At 53.3% G+C, this 23749-nt stretch overlaps 1 protein-coding gene across 1 annotated transcript in view; it reads right to left on the reverse strand.

Moving 5' to 3' along the window:
• Positions 1 to 1587: 1587 nt before the first annotated feature.
• The window catches only part of IQGAP3 (IQ motif containing GTPase activating protein 3), a 39607-nt gene continuing 17445 nt past the window's right edge, over positions 1588 to 23749 (reverse strand). Inside the window, exons 14-38 of the mRNA XM_079935064.1 lie at positions 22611 to 22732; positions 22345 to 22508; positions 20889 to 20979; positions 19833 to 20000; positions 19601 to 19740; positions 19326 to 19496; positions 16153 to 16236; positions 15925 to 15996; positions 15754 to 15823; positions 12829 to 13037; positions 11965 to 12117; positions 11506 to 11669; positions 10919 to 11143; positions 9919 to 10059; positions 8423 to 8507; positions 7766 to 7998; positions 7266 to 7398; positions 7068 to 7170; positions 6344 to 6470; positions 5181 to 5268; positions 4223 to 4435; positions 3499 to 3665; positions 3086 to 3187; positions 2537 to 2645; positions 1588 to 1856 (exon numbers count right to left, since the gene is read on the reverse strand). Of these exons, the coding sequence (XP_079791190.1) occupies positions 1743 to 1856; positions 2537 to 2645; positions 3086 to 3187; positions 3499 to 3665; positions 4223 to 4435; positions 5181 to 5268; positions 6344 to 6470; positions 7068 to 7170; positions 7266 to 7398; positions 7766 to 7998; positions 8423 to 8507; positions 9919 to 10059; positions 10919 to 11143; positions 11506 to 11669; positions 11965 to 12117; positions 12829 to 13037; positions 15754 to 15823; positions 15925 to 15996; positions 16153 to 16236; positions 19326 to 19496; positions 19601 to 19740; positions 19833 to 20000; positions 20889 to 20979; positions 22345 to 22508; positions 22611 to 22732 (3448 nt within the window). The 3' untranslated portion in view covers positions 1588 to 1742. The remainder of the gene's footprint in view (positions 1857 to 2536; positions 2646 to 3085; positions 3188 to 3498; positions 3666 to 4222; positions 4436 to 5180; positions 5269 to 6343; positions 6471 to 7067; positions 7171 to 7265; positions 7399 to 7765; positions 7999 to 8422; positions 8508 to 9918; positions 10060 to 10918; positions 11144 to 11505; positions 11670 to 11964; positions 12118 to 12828; positions 13038 to 15753; positions 15824 to 15924; positions 15997 to 16152; positions 16237 to 19325; positions 19497 to 19600; positions 19741 to 19832; positions 20001 to 20888; positions 20980 to 22344; positions 22509 to 22610; positions 22733 to 23749) is intronic.

Raw genomic sequence — 23749 nt, forward strand, 5'->3', positions numbered from 1 at the left:
CACTGGTACGTGTCACTGTCACCCAGAGCGAGGCGGTACTTGAAGTTTTTGCTGTGACATGTTAAGGGGGGGAGAGGATGTGACTGAGATTGAATGTGACAGCAAGACAGATCCTGAGTGATAGAACGGAACGGAGTGCAGGGAGATGGGCTGCACTGGGCAAACTTGTGTGCACCCGCCCAGTAGGAGCTGCTTGGGAGTTCTGATGTCAGGACGGGTGTCTGTATAGACTGTCCCCTCCTCCAGACTCCCCTCCATGCTTCCTGAAACCTGGGAGGAAAGGAGGGCGGCTTTCCTCATTGACATGGGATTTTGATCATAGTGTAGAACCCACGATACTAAGGAGCTGTGGCTCAAGCACCTTTGGTGTCATCACCCAAGGCTCAGGAAAAGAATTTGCAGCAAATGTGTGCAAAACGGATGAAGTAGAAGCTGGACTGGTTTCTCCTCCTCTTGGCTTTAGTCTTCAGAGTGGCTGATAAAAGCAGAATCAAAACCTAAGCATTTCTTCCTACTCTCTGTCCCCTGGGGGAGGGAAGAGAGGAATAAACGCCACATCTCATTAAGCATTGATGAGCTCAGGCAGGCAGAGTGGGCCCACAGCCGAGGCAGGCAGGAGGCTGGGGGAGGCTGCAGGAAGGACTCCCCAGCTCACCAGGGAACATCTGTCCCAGAACTTGGAGGCCTGCGCGGGAAGTGAAATAAGGGGTTAACAACAGATGTGGGGGTAACAGCTGCTTTTATTAAAATGAAATCAGAAGGGCCACAGGGACAGGAAGCTGGGTAGATGTGGGGACAAGAGAGAGACAGTGGCTGAGACAAGATGGCAGATCTATGGAAACTGCCTGGAAGAGTCAGCTCTAAGGTGCAAGAATCCTGAGGGTGAGAGAGAAAAGGGGAAGACTGCTTTTTGTACCGTATGAAGCTGAAGCAATGAGATCTTAAACACGAGTGATCCAAGGTGACTTTATATACAAGGTATAAAAGATTGGCATGAATATTAGTTTGAACAGGGAAATGGGAACTCTTTCTCTGAGCTCAAAAAGAAAGCAAGCCATGATTAAGGCTGCACAGAGTATAGGGGTAGGAGAGAATAAATACCCTAGTGACCCGCATGTAAAACAGACTGTAAACAAGGGAATGCGATTTGAGGTTAACGGAGGGTCATCTTGCCTAGGCCGCCTTGGATGGCAACCGTGTCACAATGCCACATGGGCATTCACGAGCGCCGTCCACCCGGTGTGAGGGTGACGGGCTGGAGGGTGTGAGGCGTCACAGAGTGGCCTGGGCTTCAGCAGGGCAGGAACACACACCGCTGATGAAGTGGGAGTGGGGACAGGGACCCTCTGGCTTTGGGGTCTGCGAAGGGAAGGGAGGCAGCAGGAAATCAGGCCGCTGGGGCAGTGCTCACGGTATTGGGAGGGCAGCAGCAGACGCAAGAGCAATAGCTTTCTCAGGTCAAAGGGCAGGCCCTAGGTCCCTACCATCCGGCTGGAAAACCGTGGGGTTCTGGGACTTCAAAGCCACACAGCCAGACTGAGAGACAGGGTTCGCTTGAGCCAATTAGAGTCCCTGCCTGTGGCCAGGTAGACAAACTCCTCCCAGCTGGGGAAAGGGTGAGACTCCTCGAGCCCTGCCCAGTCCTGAGCTCTGGGCGTCTGCAGGGAAGTGGAATAGTGCATTAGTGTTAAGAAAAGCATCCAGCGAGGTAAGAAAGGCTTGGGTAGCACCCACTGCCTCTGTCACTTCCGCAAGAATTTCTTGTTGAGGAGGAAGATGAGAAGGTTGACGTTGACCTTGGCCTTGTTGAAGAGTTTCATGACAGCCACACCCTCGTACTGGAGCTGCAGGAGGTCCTAGGAGGGAGGGAAGGGGCAGGGAAGCAAGTTTGAGGGTTTCTCACGGTGGCCCATACAGCTAGTCTATAAAACACTAACATCTTGGAGACTTACACAGTCATCCAGTGGCACTGGCCACTGAAGTGGGCATTGAAACCCCCTTCACAGATGAGGAAACCGAGGCCAAGAGACAAGTACAGTGACTTGACCAAATGTCAATTCAAGCAGAGCCAGGGCTTGAAATCATTTAAAAGACAAAACAGCAGAGCAAAAAGATTTGGATTTAAAATCACTGCTTCCCTGAACACTGGCTTATGACTTAGGCCGGCTTCTTAACCTTTTAGTCTCAGAGCCTATAAAATAGGGATAATGCTTGAGAGTTTCGGAGAGGATTAAATGAGGTAATGTGTAAAGTCCCTGACATGTGATAGGGCTTCAAATACTAATCCTGCTCTGACATCACCAGCCCACTCCACTCTCCTGATGCTTGGCAGTGGGGTCTGTGTCAGGGCACGGGGACAGAGAGGCTTGGGCTACACAGACCATCACCCTTCTCTTCAGGAATAGACGATACGGATTGGGTGGGGAACAGAGCTGATGTCATCCGCGGCCCAGGGAAGCCAGGCGAGGCTGCCATCTTTAGGCTAGCACCGAAAGCCCATCGGGTGTCTTGAGGGCTCATGGGAGTGTCCCCTCACCTGATAGTGAAGCTGAAATCGCTCCATGTCCACACCCAGGAACTTGGCATTTACTTCGAACTTTCCTGCCTCATCTCCAGGGGTGATGTCAAAGATCACATTTCTGAAGCTATCAAGAACAGGATTCAAAACAGGGACCCACTGCGTCTTTCCAGGGCCACAGCCGCACTCTTCCACCCACTGCTGCTCATCCCAGGCAGTGCTGTGAGTCACCCAGAGCCAGGCTTCCCCTCTATCACTCTCTTTCTCCTCCCACTTTTACCTCTGCTTACACCTCAGCTCTTCTCTCTGCCCAGCCCTAATCAACTGTTCTCTCCTCCAGGACACCTTCCCAGCATCTTCTGCCTTGGGGTGTCTAGAACTGTGCCAGACCACACCCACTGCCCTTAACTCTGTCTGGAAATGTCGTGTCTTCCCCATTGTTCTAGCAGCTCCTTCAAGGCAGGGACCATGCCTCTCCTTCCCTCCCACCTGGTGCCCAGCCCAGAGCCCCACCCCCAGGTTAGGACATGGGAGAGGTCTGACATTCTGCCCTCCAAAGACACATACTGAGAGGTGGGAAGATCTTCAATTTCCACCAAGACACCCTTCTCCAGGAGCTGGGCAGCAGTGTAATGGAGAGATGGCTGCTTCTTCCCTTTCCCAGAACTCCTGAGGAAGAAAAGGCCCCAGAGAATTCATCTCACAAACGCTTCAACACCAAAGACACTAGTTCTCTCTGTGGCTGGTAGGAAGGAAATTAGACCCCAAGGAAGACTTCTCACTGGTGGAAGACAAGAGGAGGGGGCTGCACTTGAACCCAAGACTTTGCGAGTGAAACTCAAAGACCAGAGTCAGGAAGGGACCATGCTGTTCTGGGGTGAGATGTCCCTATCAAAGCTGGGAAAGAGTGGGGCAAAGGTCGACATGGGCAGGAGGAGAGGTCACAGGCAAGCTTCAAAGTGTAGGAAGGGAGCACCTACTTGGAGCTGGGGGCCAGGTGGTCCAGGCAGGCCCGGATGTACTGGCTGTAGTAGTCGCCCTGCTCCTCATAAAAGGTGGCCTTAGTGCTCAGGGCCTGGAACGTGGCCTGGAGCTTCACCAGCTCTGCCTTCCGCCGCTGCCGGTGCCTGCGCTGGTTGCAGATGTCCTGGGGTTGGGGGCACCAGGGGAGGGGTGAGTTGACCCTTCCTGGCAGGAGAATCTCAGGGTCTGATTCAGGCCCGAGAACAACTCACTGTAAGGATCTTTAGGAAGAGCAGGAAGAGGAAGATTTCAAGGTTGTTTTCCCTAGGAGGAGGGCAATCTCAAGGACCCTATCCCAAACCCTTGAAGGACGTTTTCAGGGCCTCTCCCCCATTGAGGAGTAACTGTTCCACGGCTCCTTGTTTTTTAGTGAAAGAGAGTTTCAAGAATACTCCCTTCCCTGACGAATTTTGAGACCTTTCCTTCAAAAAGGACCCTTGGAGATCGCTTGGCCTTCCCCTGGCTGGTGACAATTTTGGGTAGGCACTCACCAGGGAGAGGCCTGCCCTTGAGGTGCCAGCACTATGGACATGCGTGCGCACACACACACACACACACGCACACACGCGCACACACGCGCGCGCACACACACACACACACACACACACACACACACACTCTCACTCCCTCTCTCTCTCTCTCTTTCTCGCCCTTCCGCTCCCTCCAGGCCCAGGCCGTTACCTTGGCCAGTTCGTCTACCAGCCCCTGGTAGCCGTCGCTGGCGCTGACCAAAGCCAGGCCCTCGAGTCGGCGCAGGTTCCGCAGGACACGCTGTTGCTTCTCTGCCAGCGGCAGGAGGGAGTGAGCTGTCAGCGAGCGGTGTCGTCGCAGCGACACTGGGGTCTGGGCTTCACAGGCCTGGCGTCGGCACATCAGCCGCTTGTGGGCTGCTTCCTGGGGGGCAGAGATGCGGAGGGGTCTAGCAGGCCCTACCATTCTGCCCCCAGGCCATGGTCCAGGGGGGAGGGGCGGGGGGAGGTGGCTTGTGAAGAACATCAAAGTGTACAGCCTCGCAGATGCTGAAGGGCCTCGCGGGTCACCTGAGAGGAAGAGCGGCCAAGGGGGCCCCACTAGGAGTACAGCATAAAGGATTCCGGTAGACACTGGCTGCGACTCCCAACGACGGAGCTTTGTGATGGCTCCAGGGTATCTGGGCTTCTCTCCCTCCTTCTGTCCTGCGTTGTGGGACAGGCCTCTACTGGTTGTCCCCACCTGTTCTCTGGGAAGCCCCTGGCTGAGTCTGTACTCCAGCTGGCCCAACTTGCCCCTGGCCACCCACCACTCAGCACCTTCTCCTGCCTCCAGGCCCTCAAGCAGCCCACTCCCTACGCTGAGCACCGGCCCTTCGGTGCTCTTCAAGGGAGCCTGCCCAGACTGCCTCTCTGCACCCCCAGCAACTCCTAGCACTGACAGCAGGGGCTGGGGTCCCTGCAGGGCTCACTCTTATTTCAATGGGGAGTAGGGAGGGAGGTGGAGTCTTGGCACTCTGCAGCCTGAGGGTCTCTGGGGGTCAAGGGCAGAGGCCTCGGCCCCCCAGAGCTCACATTACTGGTGAGCACAGCTGTCTTCCCGGGAAAGGCATCAGCCATGCTGGTGGGGGGTGAACGAGACAGTACCTGTGGGCCAGCCTGCCGCTCACCTGCTCTCTGGAGGCCGAGAGGGACAGGATCTCCTTGAGGGAATCCCCAGAGTGGAACTGCATGATTTCAGCCAGCATCTGCTTGGTGCTGCAGGAGGGGAGCGAGGGGGGAGAGGTGAGGGACAGGGGGAGGGTCTGGACATGGGGCTGGTTAGGGAGCTGAGAGTAAGTGGACCTTGCCCCGCATCACGGCTGCCAGGGATGCTTGGGTGGTAAGGAGAGAGGGTGCGATGGGGGTAGGTGTTGTGAGGAGAACATAACCAGGAGGAAGACCCAGGAGGTGGGGTGATGGGTCTGTGATACAGAACTACCATGGTTCCGAACACACTGTGCTCTCTTACACCTCTGTGTCCTCTGCCTACAATGCCTCCCACAAATGGTCTTCCTTTGAGTCCTTTGGCTGAAGGACACACTTCCTCCTCTGTGAGACCTTTTCCACCTAGGTGTCCCTCTGAGCACTCATGCACCTGACACCCACCTCCCTCTTGGCGGCCCTCTGATGTGTACTCACCCCTAGCCTCGCCCCACTGTAAGGGCTTTGATGGCAGGACAGAGCTGAACACCCTGCTCACTGGTTTACCAGGTGAATGGGTGAGCAGAGGGACTGCCTTGCTGGCAGGGGGATCAAAGTGGCGACCTGGCTCCTCTTCTGCCTGGATGACCAGCCCAGCCCTGCTGGGGGTCCTCCCTCACTTTTGCAGAACTGGGGTTGAAAAGCTCCATGCCCATCTCCTGACCATCACTCGTAAGGACAGGGAATTAGAACACGAGTTCCCCCACCGACCGGCTGTGGGACTATAGGCAAGTCACTTAACCCAAGTTTCTTTCTTCCACTGGAAGGCAGGGAAACCATCATCTACCTCACCATTTGTCCCTTAGGTTAAATGATGTGTAAGAAAGCATTTGGTAAACAGCACAACAATATGCGAACAACCGTGTTGCCAATGTCCTAACTATTCCTTTGCCTTCAGCCACAAGACAGCGCAAAAAGCTGAGGCCCCCAGAAGGGAAACAGCTGAGACTGCAGCAAGGGGAAGGCCAATTCGGCTTCAAGGAGAACTTTGTGAAGGATAAGAGAGCCCAGGAAGAAGGTGGGATGGCCACTCCACAGTAGCCATCTTACTGGCCTGGGGAGGCTCAGGGGGCCGAGGCTGCTCTCCCACCTCAGAAGCAGGCTCCGGGCATTGGTGTCGTCAGCATCTGTCTCTAGCCCTTCAAACTTGTTGGTCAGTGTCAGGGACACTTCTAGCTTGCTCAGATCCACGTTCCCGTCCGCAGCTACGTTCTCCCCTGAGGCAGGTGAGGAAGGAGAGAGACTAGCACACTTACGCACAGATGGGGCCATGGTAAATAAATACATTGCTCCATGAGCCCCCCTTCCAGGAAGCTTTCCCACACTGCTCTGCGGCACCACCCTGTACCCTCAGCCCTGAGCACCAGCGGAAGGGCTGTTACCCACAGAGCTCACCCTTGCATTACTGGGGCTGTGCCTCCCCAAGCCTGGAGCTCCTGGCTGTCTCCCATCTGTCACCACCTCCACCCTGCCCTTCCACGCCTGTAAGCCAGCTTCCTTTCATTCCCCAGCTCCTGAAATCCCCCCTCATCAGAGACACGTTTTAAGACCCAAGACAGGCCCTATGCCTCCATGGCTCTCTCGCATGATTGAACTGGCCATTTACATGACGGTACGGGGTCCCCTACTGTCTGTCCACCTTCTCCATATCAGTCTGTCCATCCCAGGACCAGAGGGAGAGAGGGAGAGCGTGTAACCAGCTTCCTGGCACACGTCCCCGACTGAACAAAAACTCGAGGGGGCACGTTCCCACGCCCTGCTCACCTGACTGCCCGCCCCCGCCGCCCGCCCCAGCTGTCAAGGATGGTACGTACCGATGAGGTCAGAGACGGTGGGCAGCTCCCCAAGGTCCTCCAGGAGCTCGTGCAGGGGGTCGCGGTGATCAGGGGCGATCCAGTCCTGGTGTTCCAGCAACAGCTATAGGATGGAGGGAGAAAAAGAGATGCAGAGTTTGAACCAGGCCTTCCAGGGCCAGCCCACCTACCCAGCGCCCCCAGGTTGCCGCCTCTCACCCTGTGCGTGTTGACCAGCTCCCCCACGGTGATGTACACCACAGGTTTGGCCACAGCCACCATGTCTGAGTACTCATCCATCGCAAAGCGCTCTTCTGGCTCTGGCACGTGGCAGGCTCGGCAGATGAACCTCCTACCTCCAGAGGAAGATCATGTGAGAGGGCGGGGCGGGCCGGCACCCGCCACATTTCTGTTCCCATCAGCCTTCCGCCGGCCCTCCCCAGTGACCGCTCAAGCCAACTGTGACTCTCCAGTCTCGACTCCGGCCCTTCTGTGCTGCTCTACCTTCTCTCCCGGTGGTCCCCTCAAGCCAACTTCCTTCAACAGTCCTCTTTTCTCTCCACTGGGGAGTCCTTCCAACAATCTATCCTCCAACCCACTAACTATACTCTTCACCTCTATGCCTCTCCTCTTCATGGAGCTGAGAGGGGAAGTGGTACGTGAAAGAAGATGGGAAAAGGAGGAGGGGACAGGAGGAATAGGATGCCAGGACCCAAGACCTGAACTTGAGGTGTGTCTCCTCCAGATAGTCGTTCAAGACCCGCAGGTGCTGGTTCTCCCTGGAGAAGGCCTTGCCAGCGGCAGCATGCTGCAGGAGTTGAGCCACAGCCCCCAGGGCGTGGCGCTGGGGGGTGGCCAGGGCGCCGCCTGCTGCCATGGCCACGATGTCGAAGGCGTCGGGGGCCACTACAGCCGGGTTCAGGAAGCGGTAGTACAGGAGGTTCCCTACGACCTGCGGGCACAGGATCGTAGAAGCACCTGGGGTCCGCCTCCACAGCCCCAGCCCCGCTCTCCCAGCTCACCTGGCTGGAAGGACCACCTGCGTCAACCCTGTTATGGTACAGAAGAGTAAACAGACCCAGAGCAGGCCGGGAACTTGCTCAAGGTCACGCAGCAAACTTGAGCAATAGCTGGGACCGGAACCCAGATCTGACAAGTCCAGGGTTGGCCACTGTTAACTCATGTCCTGGGTGTCTTTCCTTCTGCTACCTGAGCCCTGCTGGTGAGCCAGGCTCGACTGACAGGGTGGAGAATATTTTCCTTCTTGGATTTTTACAGCATAGGGTTTTCTGTCCTTTTGCATCAGTCTGGGGGTTCACAGGCACCATCGGGGCAAAGGAGAGCGCAAGAGGTGGGGGATGGGAGACAACACTTGCCTTATAGACCTCATTCTCTGTGGCGTCGGGGAACTTCTCTGCCAGAGTTGTCTTCAGGACCTTGGCCACATATCGCATCCCATACCTGGGGGCAAAGCAATAGGTGCGCTATGGCCCTACCCACCCACCCCAGATTGTGGGCCTGAGTGCCTGCTTCTCCTTCCCCAGGCTCAGCCACCCGAGAGCTGAGCTCAAGCACTGGCCCTCCCCTATCCACAGCCAGCTCCCTGCTGCCTTCCTCCAAACATCTCTGGGCCTTGTCCCTCCCTCCTGCCCTTATGTCAGCACCAAGGACCAGGGCCCAGTCAGCCACTAAGCTCTCACGCAGCCTCCAACCTGGCCTGAGAGCCTCTTCTTTGGTCCCCTTTAGTGTCCCCTGGGAAACACCCCAGATCCCAATATTCATCCCGCACTCCCCACAGAGGCACCTTTAGCCTGTACCTTAGGTGTCTGACACCCACAGCCAGAATCCCATCCCAGGACAGCCTGGGAGGCTCTGAGGCTGTTATCACAGAGCATCTGTGAAGGGCCTGGTCAGGGCTAGAGGCAGGGGCCGAGGAGCACAATGAACTGGAGTAGAAGCATCCAGTCCTGATTCCACCACTAACCAGAGATGTCAGCTTAGGCTGTTGTGCTCCACTTATAAGTTTGTTCCCTCATCTGGAAAATGGGAATGTTCATTCTTGCCCTCTCTATCTCATAGTGTTTTTATGAGGATCAAGTGAAACTACATCTGTGAAAGTAACGGTAGTGCTATTCGAACATGCTAGACTTAATTATTATTCCTACTATGGGTGTGCCACCTACAAATTTAATTAAATACCTTTAAAAGCGATTTCCACCTCCTAGGGTGTCAGGGACAGAAGTTTACAGCTCACTGTGTACTTTCCTTTATTAGTCCTAGGACAACCTTTTCTGAATCCTAATTTTAAATCCTTAATCCAGTCCTCCAGGTTTGGAAAGCAGGGTGCTGAACTCTGTGGGCTCCCCTCTGCAGCATCCCCACCTTGCCCCGTGCACTACTGAGCACCAGAAAGGCTGGCTGGCTGAGTGATGATCTAGATGAGGCCCACCTTCTCACCGTTTTCAATCATCTGTTTTCCAAACAATAATTATTGACTAAATTTTAAGAAAGGAAAGGACCTTTATCAAGTGTTTACTGGTTTGAAGTTTTCTTATTTTTGACTTTGTGGACTGAAGAGTTTTATATTGTCCACCACTTACACTCAGACAATAATATGTCCCCATAATCACTTGAGGTTCCCTTCTCTGGCCCAGTGATGTCCTGACTGCCCACACAGACCTGCGTGCTGTATTCCAGCGCAAGTCTCTAGCCGGGGCTTTGGGCATTCTCCACCCATCTCCTGAAGCCCTTGAGCACCTTGAGACCAGTTTCCCTTCCTGCTTCCATCCTTCAGTATTGCTCTGCTCTCCCCATCATGGCCTGGCCCTCTTGAGATCCTGTGCCTAGGCTGGTGTGCGGCTGTTGCACATACGGAATTTGGTCCGCAGATGAGATGATGGCTGCAAGGAACTTATCGGTCATGGCAAGGAGGTTGCGGAGGGAGATGTCCAGTCGTCTCTGGACCTCGGGGTGGCTCAAGGCCTGCTCTGGGGTGATGTCATAGGGGAGGTGGCTATGGGCAGAGAGAGACAAGTTATCAGCCAGAAGCCCCTCCCATGGCCTCCCCTCCCTAAGGCTCTACCCCCTAAATTCATCTAACAACAAGATCTCATACATACACGCTGAGGGCAGCCCAGCATATGCTTAAGGGGATTAGGCCAGAATAAGAGAAAGGACTCGGAGAGGACTAGACTGATGTGGGTGGAAGAAGAAAGAGATGGAGCACCCAGGGGGAGGTGGAAGAGTGTAGGAGGAAATGGAGGACCTGGAGTCTGTGGAAAGATCCTAAGGGGAACCAGAGGAGACCAGGGCCACCCTGCATATCTTTGGTAGTTGTGGTGGTGGGGAAGGCTGGGCCACCCCCAAACTATACGCCCGCGTGCCACCCAGAGAAGCCACCAGCACTGCCTACTCTCCTTAGCGGCTCCATTTCCCTAGTACCTATGCACCTGAGTTAATGCCTCCAATCTATAAGGCCAACTTATTTCTCCCCCTATCTCATTTGCCTATTCATCCGTAAATTTGAATATTCAACTATACCCCTATCAATAAGGAGTCCATATCCCAACTCCCAGTAAATCTGACCTATCATTTGCAAGCACTGACATGGCAATTAAACACATTTGCACATTCATCTGTGCTCATTCTATGTTAAGCACACCAGGTCTGGTGTCATTTACAGCAGTTCCATGTTAATTACCAGAGGGGGTCTAAAGGCTACCAGATTTCATCCTATAGGGCTGGTGTCATATTTGCACCATGCATAAATCAGCATGCTCATTTATATGCCACCTTCAAAGCACGCTCAAGCTTCCCCAGTGAGGCCCAAGACTGAGCTGATCAGAGAGCTCTCCTTCTGCCCGTCGGCTCACCTGCGCTGCCCTGTCTGGGCCTCGGTCTGGTTGATCCAGCTCTTGTAGAGGTGGACAGGGTCTGTGTGGATGCTGAGCGTCTTGTCCTCCAGCACATCCTGGATCACCTTGCCCAGGATCTCCCGCAGGGCACTTTGCCCCCGCCCGTTACGATAGAATCTCACCACCAGCCTCACCACCGTTGGGTTGCCTGTCACCATGTCCTGGGGCTGCTCCACCTTCGACCTATGGGTCAAGAGGCAATTGAACCTGGTCTCCTGCCTCTGTGTAAAATAGCTGCTTTTCCTTTTGAGATTTTTGGCTCTTTAAAGCCTGCTCTGGTATCCCTCCTGTTAAGGAATGTCTTGTTATCTCTGTCTCGGCCTTTGTGCTAACATTCTGTCTCGGCCTTTGTGCTAACATGTCAGCGCATGTCCTCCCTGCATGCTGTCCCAGGAGATGGCTTGTCTCCATAGGAAGCAGAGAAAAGAGGTCTTCTGATTCCATTTCTACCTTCAAACCTCAATAAATTGTCACCTTGTGAAGGAGCTAATAGTGGCATCTCTTCACCCATTCTCTTCCCATTCCTTTGCATCTGGAAAACCTACTTGATTTCCTCCTGGAGTGCCGTCTTGAACAGCTGGAGCAGGAGATAGGCCTCTCGGCGGTTGGAGGCATAGTTGTATAGACTGAAAATCACTGATTCCATGAACTTGGTGGTTTTGTTCTGCGGCATCTGAAAGATCAGCTTGGCCAGGTAGATGGGTTGAGTCTGTACGCAATGGGGGAGATAAGAATAGCTGATAACGCACCTTGAGGACTAGTGATCAGATAAAGCAAGGTTTTGCTGATTGGAACTTGGAATAGAGAACACTGTCACACTTTCTGGGGGGTACTGGGAACATTCCAGACAAATGAACAGAGGTAGTTTCCTTCCCTGGGTACAAGGCATTAGGACTGTGGGAAAGAACACCTTACTTGCAGGTAAAGGCACAGACATGAAGGCCTCAAGGTCTCAGACCCTCAGGAGATAGTGGAGATATCTCCTTCCAAAGTCCTCTGCTCACCTGGAGCAGGTAGAAGAGGTGTTGGTAAGCTTCTAGTTTCTGCCGTTTCTCTTTGCTCAGCGACTTTAATCCCTTCTGCTTGTCCAGAACCATCATATCTGACAGCTGTTCCTTATTCTTCTTGGTCAGCTTCTTGCAGTGGGAGACCACTTCCTGCAGGGGCGGGGGAGCGGGTGATACAACCGACCCAGGCCAGCACAGAGCACAGAACATATGGTCTAGAATCAGTGCCTTGAAGAGCCAGGGCTTTCTGCTGTTCAAGGTATTCAAGGAATGAGCCAAGGGAGATAAACAGTTCTAGGGTGAGAAAGGGCCTCCTACTGCCCCGAGACTCCATCTGGCACCTCTGCTGTCACAGGATGAGTCCCCAGAGAGAAGTGGGTTACCAGACTGAGGCACCATGTCTATTCGTTTCTGCTATTATTTCTTATTAGACTGTTGTACAGATTTGAGGTGGAGATATCACTATATCACTTCCACCCCGTCACTGCATATTTGTATGGTAATTTACAGTTTAAGGAGCTTTCATATCTATTTTTACATTTGGCCTGGTGAGGTAGGCACTCTCATTATTCCCACTTTACTAATGAGGAAACAGACCTAGAGGTTAAAAGACCAGCCCGCAGTCCCATCACTAGGAATCAGCAGAGCCAGCCATTCCAATTTTATGTCCGGTGTTCTTCCTGCTATATCATGTGCCCCAACAAATTGCTAGAAGGGCAGAGGACCACTGCACAAGGACCTGAGCCACGTGATAAAATCCAGACATTTAAAAAATATTTGATTAGCAACCAGAGAATGGCCAGCATCACCTCTCCAGAGGCAGCTAGATTTGGGAGAAGGGTGGGCCAGTGGGCCCCTCACCTGCAGGGTGATCCGATTCTTCACCAGCAGGCCAATCTTGATGTCCATGAGATTGAGGTCCTGCTCCAGCTGCTGATTGGACCGGATCTTCCTGACCACCTCTTCCTGGAGCTTCAGCAGCTCTGCCTCAGCCAAGAAGTCCTGGTGGCTTTGATTCAAGAGGTGGGCGAATCTGCATACCACGCTGAGAGGGGGATGGGGCACGTGGACTGGCAGGAGGGACAGAGGCGCCAGAATTAGACATGCCTTCACTAGAGGCTTCCTCTCCAGCCCCCTTCCCCAGTAATCCCTCCCTCAGTGTCCATTCTGCTTGAGGCTAGCAGGTCCCCAACCCCAACCCTCTTCTAATTAGTTCTGCCTGCAGTTGGAGGGCAGTGGGCAGCCTCCCAGCCAGTCCTGTCCCCGAGCTCCTTATCTTATAACTAGGGATGACACAAGAGCTGTCCTTCCCCTGCCTGGATTCACCCCCAACCTGGGCCTATCTCGGTGACCTCCCACACCAAAGTCAGAGCCCTAGCATCCTCTGATGATCCATTTAGGCTCCCCTATTCTGATTCACTCCCCACTCCTGCTGGGCCAACTTACTCATCCTTCATTCCAAGTTCACTTCCACCTATCAGCCTCCACTCAGCCCTGCCTGACCCTCACACGACCCTCCTCTGTCAGGAGTGTCTGCGTCAGGGGAACACAGATAGAAGGAATGTTCAATGGGTTTTATAATATAGGGAGGTCAGAGTTAGATGGATTCTCCTTGAATCTCTTTTGGAGTGATATTTGAGCAAAGAGAAGCCTGTGAGCTAAGCTACAGGGAATAACAACAAAATATCAACTAAGACATATAATGTTCACTATGGAACAGAAACTGTTCTAAGTGCTTTAACATACTTAAAACAACCCTGTGAGGTCAGCACACTGTAACTTACTGAGGAAATCACTCCGGCACAGAAAGGGTAAGTAACTTGCCCTAGGTTACACAGCTAGTAAGAAATGAAGGAGTCAGATTTGGAGGATAAACAAAACCAGGCCTGGTCCTTAAAGGCAGTCCAGTAAGGGAAGCAGACAAATAAACCACAATTCACTACAGTGTGGTTAGTGCTCTGAGAGGGGCAAGCATGGGGACCTTTGGGAAAGTGAAAGCGGGCCACCAAAGGCTACCTGCGGAGTGAAGAAAGGCTTCCGGGAGGAGGTGAGACCCAACCTGATGTCTGTGAAAAGGAGGTGAGAGGGAGTGCACTTGGCTGTTTTAGGAAGTGCTAGAAGTCCATAATGCCTGTAACACAGTGTGGAGGGTGCAGGTGCTGAGGGACAGGGCTGGAGGTCAGTGAGGTCACAGGTGCAGGGAGAGGTTGGATCAGAGAGTTTTGGAAGCTGTGTTTAGGAGACTGGACTTTATCCCCAGGGCAATGGGGTGTCCCTGACAGGTTTCAAGAAGGAGAGTGACAAGATCACGAGGTTTAATTTATCACGCTGGCTACTGTGTGGAAGACAGATCTTTGAGGAGTGAAGAATGGATAAACCAATGGAAGACAGCTGATGGCATCTTGGATTCAACGAGATATAGCACCTTAACTCATTTAATCCTCACAACAACCATACCTGATCATTATCTCCATTTTACAAAGGAGAAAATGGAGGCAATAAAGAAGTTTAGTAACTTGCCTAGGGCCACACGGCTAGTAAGTGGCAGTGCCCTGAGTGGAGCTGGGGCTAATGAAATTGGGAGACAGACCTGGGAAAAACAAGTTCTTCCAGAAAAACTATAAACTAAAGAGAAGAAAAAGAGATCAAGGATGGTCAGGGTAGTGGTATTAATGCAACAGCAAGAGAAAAAACAGAAAGGGCCAGGCTGGGGAGAGGTAAGGAGGGAAAAGCAGCTAGCTGCCCGGAAGCAGATGGACCGAGTGTCTGTGGCTAGATAGGGGCAGATGGTACCCCTGCCGGCAGGACAGGGTGGGAAGATGGACTAAGGAGGTAAGGGAGATGATTCCTGAACAGTGTACTCAACCTTGAAGCCCACAGGTATGGCCTCAGGCCCAGGAAGAAAAGGGGCCTACCTCTTCGGAAACCCACGGGCTGGAGGCAAACCTGGAGATAGACCACTAGTCCACTTCACCGAAAGGAGGGGGACCTCCAAGGCTGGGTTTCTGGGCTTTAAGAACAGGAGCCAAGAGCAGCCTAGAAGGACCTCTTTAAGGCTTTAGATGTATGCCCAACTACTGGGAACCATGGGGCACGAAGATGGAGCTCCCTCAAGAGCTCCTCCTCAAGTTTCCGAGCACTGCAGAGAGGACCCCAGGTACCTCGCCTGGCTTCCTGTATGTTGGGCCACAGAGGGCGGGAAGTGGAGGAATCATGGGTCAGGGAAGAGGGCAAAGTTGAGGAAGGCTGGAACTCTAGGGAGAGGAGAAAAGTCCTTTTCTTTCTTTCTTTCTTTTTTTTTTTGCTTGTGTGGTAGCAACAGGAAGATAATCTAAGACTGGTACAGAGGTACAGACAGAACCTTGTTAGAGGGGCTTTTCCTGTGATGAGGCTATCTCTTACTGGGGTGGGGCAGGGGGCTTTTGTTACCACCTCTGTTCCACATTCCTGCACAGACAACTTGTACCTTCCCCTTACCCGCTATGTGGCCCCAGGAGGGATATCTGGACCTCCCTTCCTATCCCTCCCATCAAACCGGGGTATCTGCAAAGGCAGGAGCACATCTCCTCATTCCTCCACCCACCCTGGGTCCTGAGGCATGCTCAGGGTTGGGAACATCAGCTGTTGGTGAGAGAAAAAGGCTTAAGAAGGCCAGACAACTTTTCTAAGGTCCCAGTTTGTGAGCTGTGGGGTCGTGTGACTTTCTACCTTGCTAACTGCTGAAAGCCAGGAAACTCGCAAAGACAGACACTTGCACAGACAGAGGAGGGAACCCAGGCAGTTTACCTAACATCCTGTAGTCATCCCGGGCTTTCCTGGCTCGGAAAAATGCCTGGATCTTCACGATGGAGTTAACCTGCCAGGAACACAGATGGGAAAAGGGTTGCCGGCTGCCTGTGCTCTGGTCTCATGGATAAAGGTTGGATATGGGGACAGGGGGAGTGGGATGACACTCACATTCTTCTGGAAGTAGCCCAGACGCCTCCGGTATCGCCTCCGAGCTGCCCACATCCGGGCCCAAGCCTGGATCTGGGGGCAGAGACACACTGCCTCAGAGCTCCAGGGTCAGGGCCCACTCTCCAGGCCAATCCAGCCATCTCTAGAGGTCATAGGTGAGGGGACTAAAAACTGTTCTCAGAGAGTCCTTCAAGAAAGACAGGAACCCACCCCAATCATGATAGCTACCTTGATTATAGCATTCGTGTTTGCTTTTAAATACTGCAACCGTTCCAGGTAAATCTTCCGCTGTCTGTAACCCCGCCAATGAGCCTGAGATCAGAAGGGAAAAAGCGGTAACCACAGCTGGTCCCTGTTGGCCTGAGAAGCCTGTGGGAAAAGCCTCGTCCTGGGATCTCCAGGGAAGGGGCAGGGGGTGGGGGGAGGCAGGAAAGTAGAGGGGGAAGGAAGGGGAAACTGGCCCTGTTCTCAAAGAACTTCCAACTTCATGGGGAAGACCAAATGTCTGCATGTAGCCAATCATACCCTCTGCCACACTCCCTGGTCCCCCCCCACCCCACACTCACGCTTGCACCATGCAATCAAACATACACACTCATGCTAAGCAACACCTCCTCATAGAAACAACTGTTAAGATACAAGCGTAAAAGATATTAATAAAGCATACATCTACTCACCAGCTTCACCACAGCATGTACCATAACCCCCCCAACACGCTCATCCGCCCACACAAAGACTACCCACACTCTGTCACACACTCCATGGTCTGCAGAGGCACATGGGGGCACAGGTGGAAAGTGTATGCAGGCACAGAGCTGTGTGCCCACCATCTCTGCCAATGGCCATCTGGGCAGCAGGTCATTCATGCTCTCATAACTCACCCTTCTCTTTACAACTCTACCATTCAGCTCTGAATTCCAGCTCTCAGCAAATCTTCCCTCTAAGGCCCCCAGTAATTCAGCTGTCAGGCTGATGCCCCTCCCCACTGCTAGTCTGCTGCAAAGGGTCTATATGACCATCTCCTCCATAAATCACATCCCCTTTGGTCCCTAAGACACAAATCTCATGGCTCCCTTCTGTTTTGGTCTCCTTCCTAGGAGCCTCTTCCCTTTCACCCCAAGCTTGTGTGAGATTAATTTTCCTAAAGTACCACTTAGACCATGTTTCTTCCAGCCCCCAAATTTCCAGAAGTTCTCAACCATCTGACCCCACACTCCTATCTGTCTACGGATCCCTACTTCCTTAAGGATTTTAACCACCTCAGACATTTCACTTTCTTCTAAACATGACTTATGATCTTCTGCCCCTGAACCTTTGTCTGTGCCCACCCTCACCCCAGCCCTGTCTCTACCCACTGAAATCCTGTCTTTTAGGGAACACATTAAACATCTCCTGAGAGCTCAGGCCCTGGAGAACTCTCTGCCGCTGACACTGCCATGGCTTGGTGTGTTAAGAGCATCCCCTTTCAGACAGCTGGCCCTCCCAGCCCCTTCTAAAGCCAGCTCTCTTGGCCAGGCTTTCCCCTAAGACTTACACCGTCCTTCTGTTGGGAAAGGATATAAAAGAGACAGCTTGGCTCCATGATACCAGCTGTCCATCTTGGAGCCTAGAGGCCAGGAAGCCCCAAGTCTGTGCGTTTCCTCAGCACTCTTTCCCCTCCTACTCCAGGTACTGCCTGACATATTGTCAGTTGCTGTGGGGAAAGGCAGAGGGGTCTCCTCTCTGCTCTTACCACCTACCCACCCCCACATGGCTGCTCCTTAAAGAGAAGGCCTCCAAACCTGGATTGGTCAGAATTCAGGACCCTGACTGGGGTCCTGGCCAGGGTCAGACCTCTCAGGAGAGATTACAGCCTCAGCACACCCAAGCTGCTTCGTTTCTCAGTCTCACACCTGCTAGCTGGAGAGCAGGTAGCCTGGGGCTCTGGGCCCCCTCTCCCTTTCTCTGTCTCCCAGGACCCAGGCCAGAGCTGGCACACATCCAGGCTCAGTAGCAAACTTGCCTTCGGACGTTGTGCCCTCTCCCACTGCTGGTATGGCTCTTCTGCTCCTTAGAGTTGCTGTGAGGTGCCAGGCTGTGCTCAGGAGGGAGGAATTCCTATGATTTAGACCACTAAATGCTGATTATTAAGGTTCTGTTTTGAATTCTGGGACCAATGCCCCGAAATGTACATCTCGTAATGGCTCCCACCAATAGAGGACGTACTGCACTAAGTGCTACATGTAATTTTCCTACTTTACCCTCACAATCAACATGAGGCGAGTACCACCGTTATGCATGAGGAAACTGAGTGCTGGAGAGGCTTAAGTAAGGTGCCCAGACGTAGTAGGACCAAGAGGCAAACTGTAGCCTCTGACTCCAAAGCCTGAGTTCTCAGTGACCACCACATGTCCCAGATCATAATCAAGGGCCATTGGCCAGTCTCAGTCTGTGCTTCTGTCTCCCTTGGGGTTCTCTGGTATTATCTCTGCGTCCCTACTATCACAATATCTCACATCCACTGTATTCCAGTTCCTGCGATGGGAGAGATGTGATCACTCACCTGTGTCTCTCACACCCATCTCTCACCCTTGCCCAGTGCCAAGGGGCATCCTTCGCAGATACTGGGCATTTGGAGGTGTTCATTAAATAAAGTCTCTCTTACACTGCCAACATTGCCACGAGGCCCTCCAGGTCACGTCTGCCTGAGGAGGTCTCTGTTTGCTCAGCTCCCACTGTTCCTGGCTTGTAATGTGCCTGGGCCCGAGGCCTATCTTCCCAGTTGGCCTCGTGCCCCAGTTACTTGGGGGTTGGTCTCAGAGGCCACACTGGACCATCCACAGGTTGGGAGAATAAAAATGGAAAGGCTGGCTGGAGAGAAAAGGTAGAGTTCTTTCCATAAGGGATTCCACTCCTTTTCTGTTTGACCACCACCACCTCTTCACTGCTCCTTTTCTAGGCAGGAAGTCCTCCTGGTGTCTATACCCTGATGTCTCACTAGATCTTCTACTCTCCCCCTGGAGAAGCTCAAAAGCAGCTCTCATACCCTCTGGAGGGTGATGATGATGACAGTAACTAGCATTTATACCATGCTCTTGCCTATCTGCCAGGTACTGTTTAGATATACTTTAGATATTACCTCAGAACAACCCTATAAGGTGGGTGCTACAATTTCCAGATTCCTCGTTTTCAGATGAGGAAACTGGGAGAGAGTAAATAACTTGTTGAGCTCATGCAGCTAACCTGGTGGAACAGGGATTCAAACCCAAGTAGTCTGGGCTCCAGAATCCACGCTCTTAATCACTACTGTTCAGAGGCCAAAAGATCGTCCCAACTCCACTCAGCAAGAAGTAAGTAGGGAGAAAACCCTGAAGCTCAGGTATGTCCAGGCCCTGAAGCCTCAGATGGCCAGAGCCTGCTACCTGGATTTTGATGATTGCTGGGAGCCAGCTCCTCAGAAAGTGGGAACGCTCAGCAAACTTCTGCCGAACCAGGAAGCCGCGGAGGCGGGCCTGGAGCCGGATAATGAAGCCCACATTGGCCTTCCAGAGCTGTTGGCGGTCGTGGGCAGCGGTGATCTTGGTGACGGCCAACTGCGGAAGTAGGAGAGAGAGCCTTTGGTGTCCTGGTGGTTGGGAGCCCCTCCCGCAGGAAACTTCCCATCCACGAGCCCCCTCCTTTGCAGGGGCCCGCCAACCTGGATCTCCTCCCGAGTCAGGTGGGAGGTGTTGAGGCGGCAGCCGGGGGGTCGCTCCCAGGTCCCCTGGAAGGTCTGCAGATGGAAGTAGTAGGCGGTACCATCCTTCATGTCATGTTGAACCCAGAGCGCTGTATCCCCTAAGCAGAAACCAAGTAAGCAGAGAAGGCTCAGAGGAGGCTAGAGATGGCTGAGGCATGCAGAGAACAGAGGGACATGGTAAGGCCACTACCTGGGCGCCGCTTCTTTGCCATGGCATCTTCCAGGACTTGCTGGTAGCCGTCAGCACAGTCAGGAACCACCCCTCGGAGGCCCACGGAGGGGTTCCTTAACACCCGTTCTGTCTGGGCTGCCTTGCCCTCCTTGATGGCCTGATTGATGGCGGCCACACCAAGAGCCACTAATAGGGGCATTGGGAGGAAGTGGTCAATCTTTCTGAGCCCCTCCCAGAGGCCCTGTCCTGTCTGTTGGGAAGGGATCCAGAGAAGAAGGACACAAAACCACTCTGCCTGATGGAAGGGACAAGGACATCCCAGGATGGACACAGATGAAAAGAAGCAGCATGCAGCTGTGCTTGGAGGAAAAGCTAGCAATCAAGGAAGGCTTCCTGGAGGAAGGCTGTGTAGGGCTGGGCTGGGGCTTGGTAAAAGGAAAGTCAGCTTGTACAGAAGCTCCAGGGCAGGATATGGTCAGAAAGCCTCAAGACAGTCTTTTAGGAGGAGAATAAAGTCCAAGAAGTGGGGGGAGTTGATGCAGCCCCTGCCTTCCAGTCACTCACAGACAGACAGATGGACAGATGGACTCCAGACACTGAAAACTAACACCATCAGCACCCCACACCAGAAATAACACCAGTGTCTATTTGTACTGACCTTGCCTAGTTTTCCTCAAAGCCAACCCCTCTTCGCCAACTTCAAGACTAAACATTCTCTAACCAGAGATGATTGTTGGAACCCAGACTCAAGCTACCAGTAGAAAACGGGATGGGTTTTTGACCCCCATGTGGTTTCACATGCTCACATTGTAGGAGGAAAGTGTACACAGGAAGGCACAGAAGGAGGCAGTGGGTGGACTATGGGCTCTCGACTCCTGAGGATTTCCTGCCCAGCTGACTGCTAGGAAATCCATCCTACGGTCGAAACAGCAGCCCTGTTCTCATTCTGGCCTGCCTCCCCAAAGAGGTTGAAATGGAGAAGGAGGTGACTGGGGAGGCTCCCGCTGAGCCCACGTCTCCTTGCCTCCCCCAACCCCTCTCCCCCCACTCCTGCCCCCACTGCCGCCCATTTACTCCTCTGAGCTGTGTTTGTGTCCTGGTTGGCTCTAACCACTTCCTGGCGGATCTCTTCCAGCCATAGCGCAGCTCCAGGATCCCCTGTCACCTGGTAAATTGAGAGAGATGAGACAAGATGAGAGCCCAGGCTGGTCTCCCCAAGCCCAGCTGCCCAGGGGAGCCAAACTGCAGGCCCACTTTGGGAGCCACAGGGTAGCAGTCTCCACTCCCCTCTGCCTACCCTGCGTGGGCATGGCCTTATGGCTCCCTTGGACTGCTGCCAGGTTCACAAGGTTCTTTCCTACCCTGCTTTCAGGCCAAGCATCAGCTCAGATTGGCCACAGCACCCCCAGAACCCTCCTAAACCCTCAGCATCCGCCATCCTCTCAACAGCTCACCTCCCTGCCCTTGTGCCTGAGCCATGTCCAGGGAGAGCCCACGCCGGAGGCCACACTTACCTGCCCCTCCTCCCCATTCCCCTACGCCTCAACTCACAGCTTCTTGGGCCCATCTGACCCTGACCTCCACCCTCTCCCTCCCATTCCTCTCCATGGTCCTCTGCCGCACAAGGCAGTGGGAAGATTGCATGTGACCACGGGTCAAGTGAGCCTGTGCCTGCCACGCTGTAAGGCTTGTTCCCTCCCTTGCTTTAGCCAACCCCAACCTCAGACTCTACTCCCTCCCAGCTCTCCTCATTAATAGAGTGAACGTTCTAAACTAACATTTTATCGAGCACTGTGTTCCAGGCAGTGTTCTAAAGCACTTTCTTATGAACTGAAACTTGCAAAGCACATAAGACAATGCTCGGGAACAGAGTTAGAACTCTATCAACCTTAGCTAGTACTGCTGTCATATTACCTCACTTAAACCCTATAACTCTGAGACAAGTTCACTATTATCACAAGCTTGTAGGTGAGGGAACTGAGGCCCAGAGAGGGTAAGTAACACGTGCAGGGTCAGGTGCCAGGATGCAACCTGGAGTTGGATGCAACCCGGACAAGGATGCAGGAGTCCTTGTCCTCAGCCACTCTCTACGCTGCCGCCTGCTCTGGATGTTACAGGTTTTAAACTCTGCCACATTCTTCAACCCACTTGGTTTTTACCCTCATTCCAGTAGGTAGGTAGGACCAGGGCATGTGGTATTTTACAGGTGTATAAGGAGAGCTCAGGGATGTTAGGGAATTGCTATAAGTCACATGGTCACTGAGTGTCAGAGCAGGGAATCCAGTCTGGGTTTTCTGGCTCCCAGACCTGTGCTCTTCCCACGCACAAGGCCCCCACCATTCGCTCTGTGCTGGCGACCAGAACTCTGCCCTTCTTCCCCATGGTCAGATCAGAACCCCCGCTGCCTCGCATCCCCAGAAGGGACGGTGTCCATCAGACTGGCTTTCCCAGGGTGCACACTGGGCACAGCTCTACCCATAGGGGATATTCTTCCTGCTCTGGTGACCAACCCAGCCAGCTCAAGCCTCACCTGGGCCTTCTGCTTTTTGGTCGTCACGAGGAGGAGATGGTACCGCGGGGCGATAGGAAGGCTGACATCGTCCAGGCCAGCCGCAGGAAGCAGAAGGGAGGAGAGGGTCTTTTCAGGGTTGTTCTGTTCCAGAGCCTCATTGATGAGGCTGACTGCAAGGACCTCTGGGAAAGAGAGATATAGGTGGGCAGAGGGCCCAGACTTATGGCTAAGGGATGGGGCTGTCCGCATTGGGCCATCTTCCCCCAGTCCTGGACTCCACTCACGATTGGTCTCTTCCTGGACCTGGGCGTTGACCTGACTCACAGTGGCCTGAAGATCATTCCAGCTCAGGAAGGTCCCATCCATTCCATGCACCTGTTGCAGCTTCACCAGAGTATCAAAGTACCTGGTAGCCAGGTGAGTGAGAACGAGGGGGGAAGTATGTGCACCATGAGCCAGAGGTCAGGGGAAACTTCTGGACTACTTTCCTCACTTGACCTCCAGGACGTCACATTCTCCTGGTTCTCGTCTCGCCTTACAGCTTGTCCTTCTAAGTCTCCTCTGCTGGTTCCTCCCTCACTTCTAAATGTTGGAGCATCCCAAGACTCAGTCTTCAGGCCTCTCCTCTCTCCGTGCTCACACCCTAAGTGATCTCACCTAATCTCATGGCTCGAAACACCATATTCTAATGACTCCAAAAAGTACACCAATAGCCCATTCATAAATGCCAGCTGCCTGCTCGGCATCTCCACGTGAACGCCAAAATTCACCGCAAGCCCAGCAGCAAACATCTGAACTCCCGATTCCCCCCATTCAACCTGCGTTTCCCACAGTCTTTCCCATCTTGGTAATTGTTTACTCCAACTTCTCAGGCCAAAAATCTTGGGAGTCATACCCGTCTCCAGTCTCTCTCACACCCCATATCCACCACATAACCAAATCCTGTCAGTTCAGCTATCAGAATATACCCCAAATCTGGCTCCTTTTCACCACCTCCACTGCTACCACACTAGGCCAAGCCTCCATCAACTCTCGCCCAGGTTACTCCAACAGACATTTAACAGGTTTCCCTGCTTCTTCCCTTCTAAACTGGTAGTCGATTCCCGGCACAGCAGCCAAAGCGATCCTGTTAAAAGTAGGTCAGATAATCTCCCTCCTCGCTTAAACCCCCGCACCGTGGCTTCCTTCCTCACTCAGAGTAAAAGCCAGAGGCCTACATGGTCCAGCCTCTGCAACTTCTTCTCCCATTATTTTCCCTCCCTCCCTCCACTCCGCCTCGTGGCTTCCTGGTGTTCTTTGAACACATCAAAGACACTTCTTTTTCAGGGTCTGTGCCCCAGATAGCTCATGGCCATCACTTATGCCTTTTAGGTCTCACTCCAAATGACCCCCCTACCAAAGAAGGCTTCCATAACCATACTAT

Source organism: Stenella coeruleoalba, assembly GCF_951394435.1.
Source record: "Stenella coeruleoalba genome assembly, chromosome: 1".
In the NCBI taxonomy this organism is placed as follows: domain Eukaryota; kingdom Metazoa; phylum Chordata; class Mammalia; order Artiodactyla; family Delphinidae; genus Stenella; species Stenella coeruleoalba.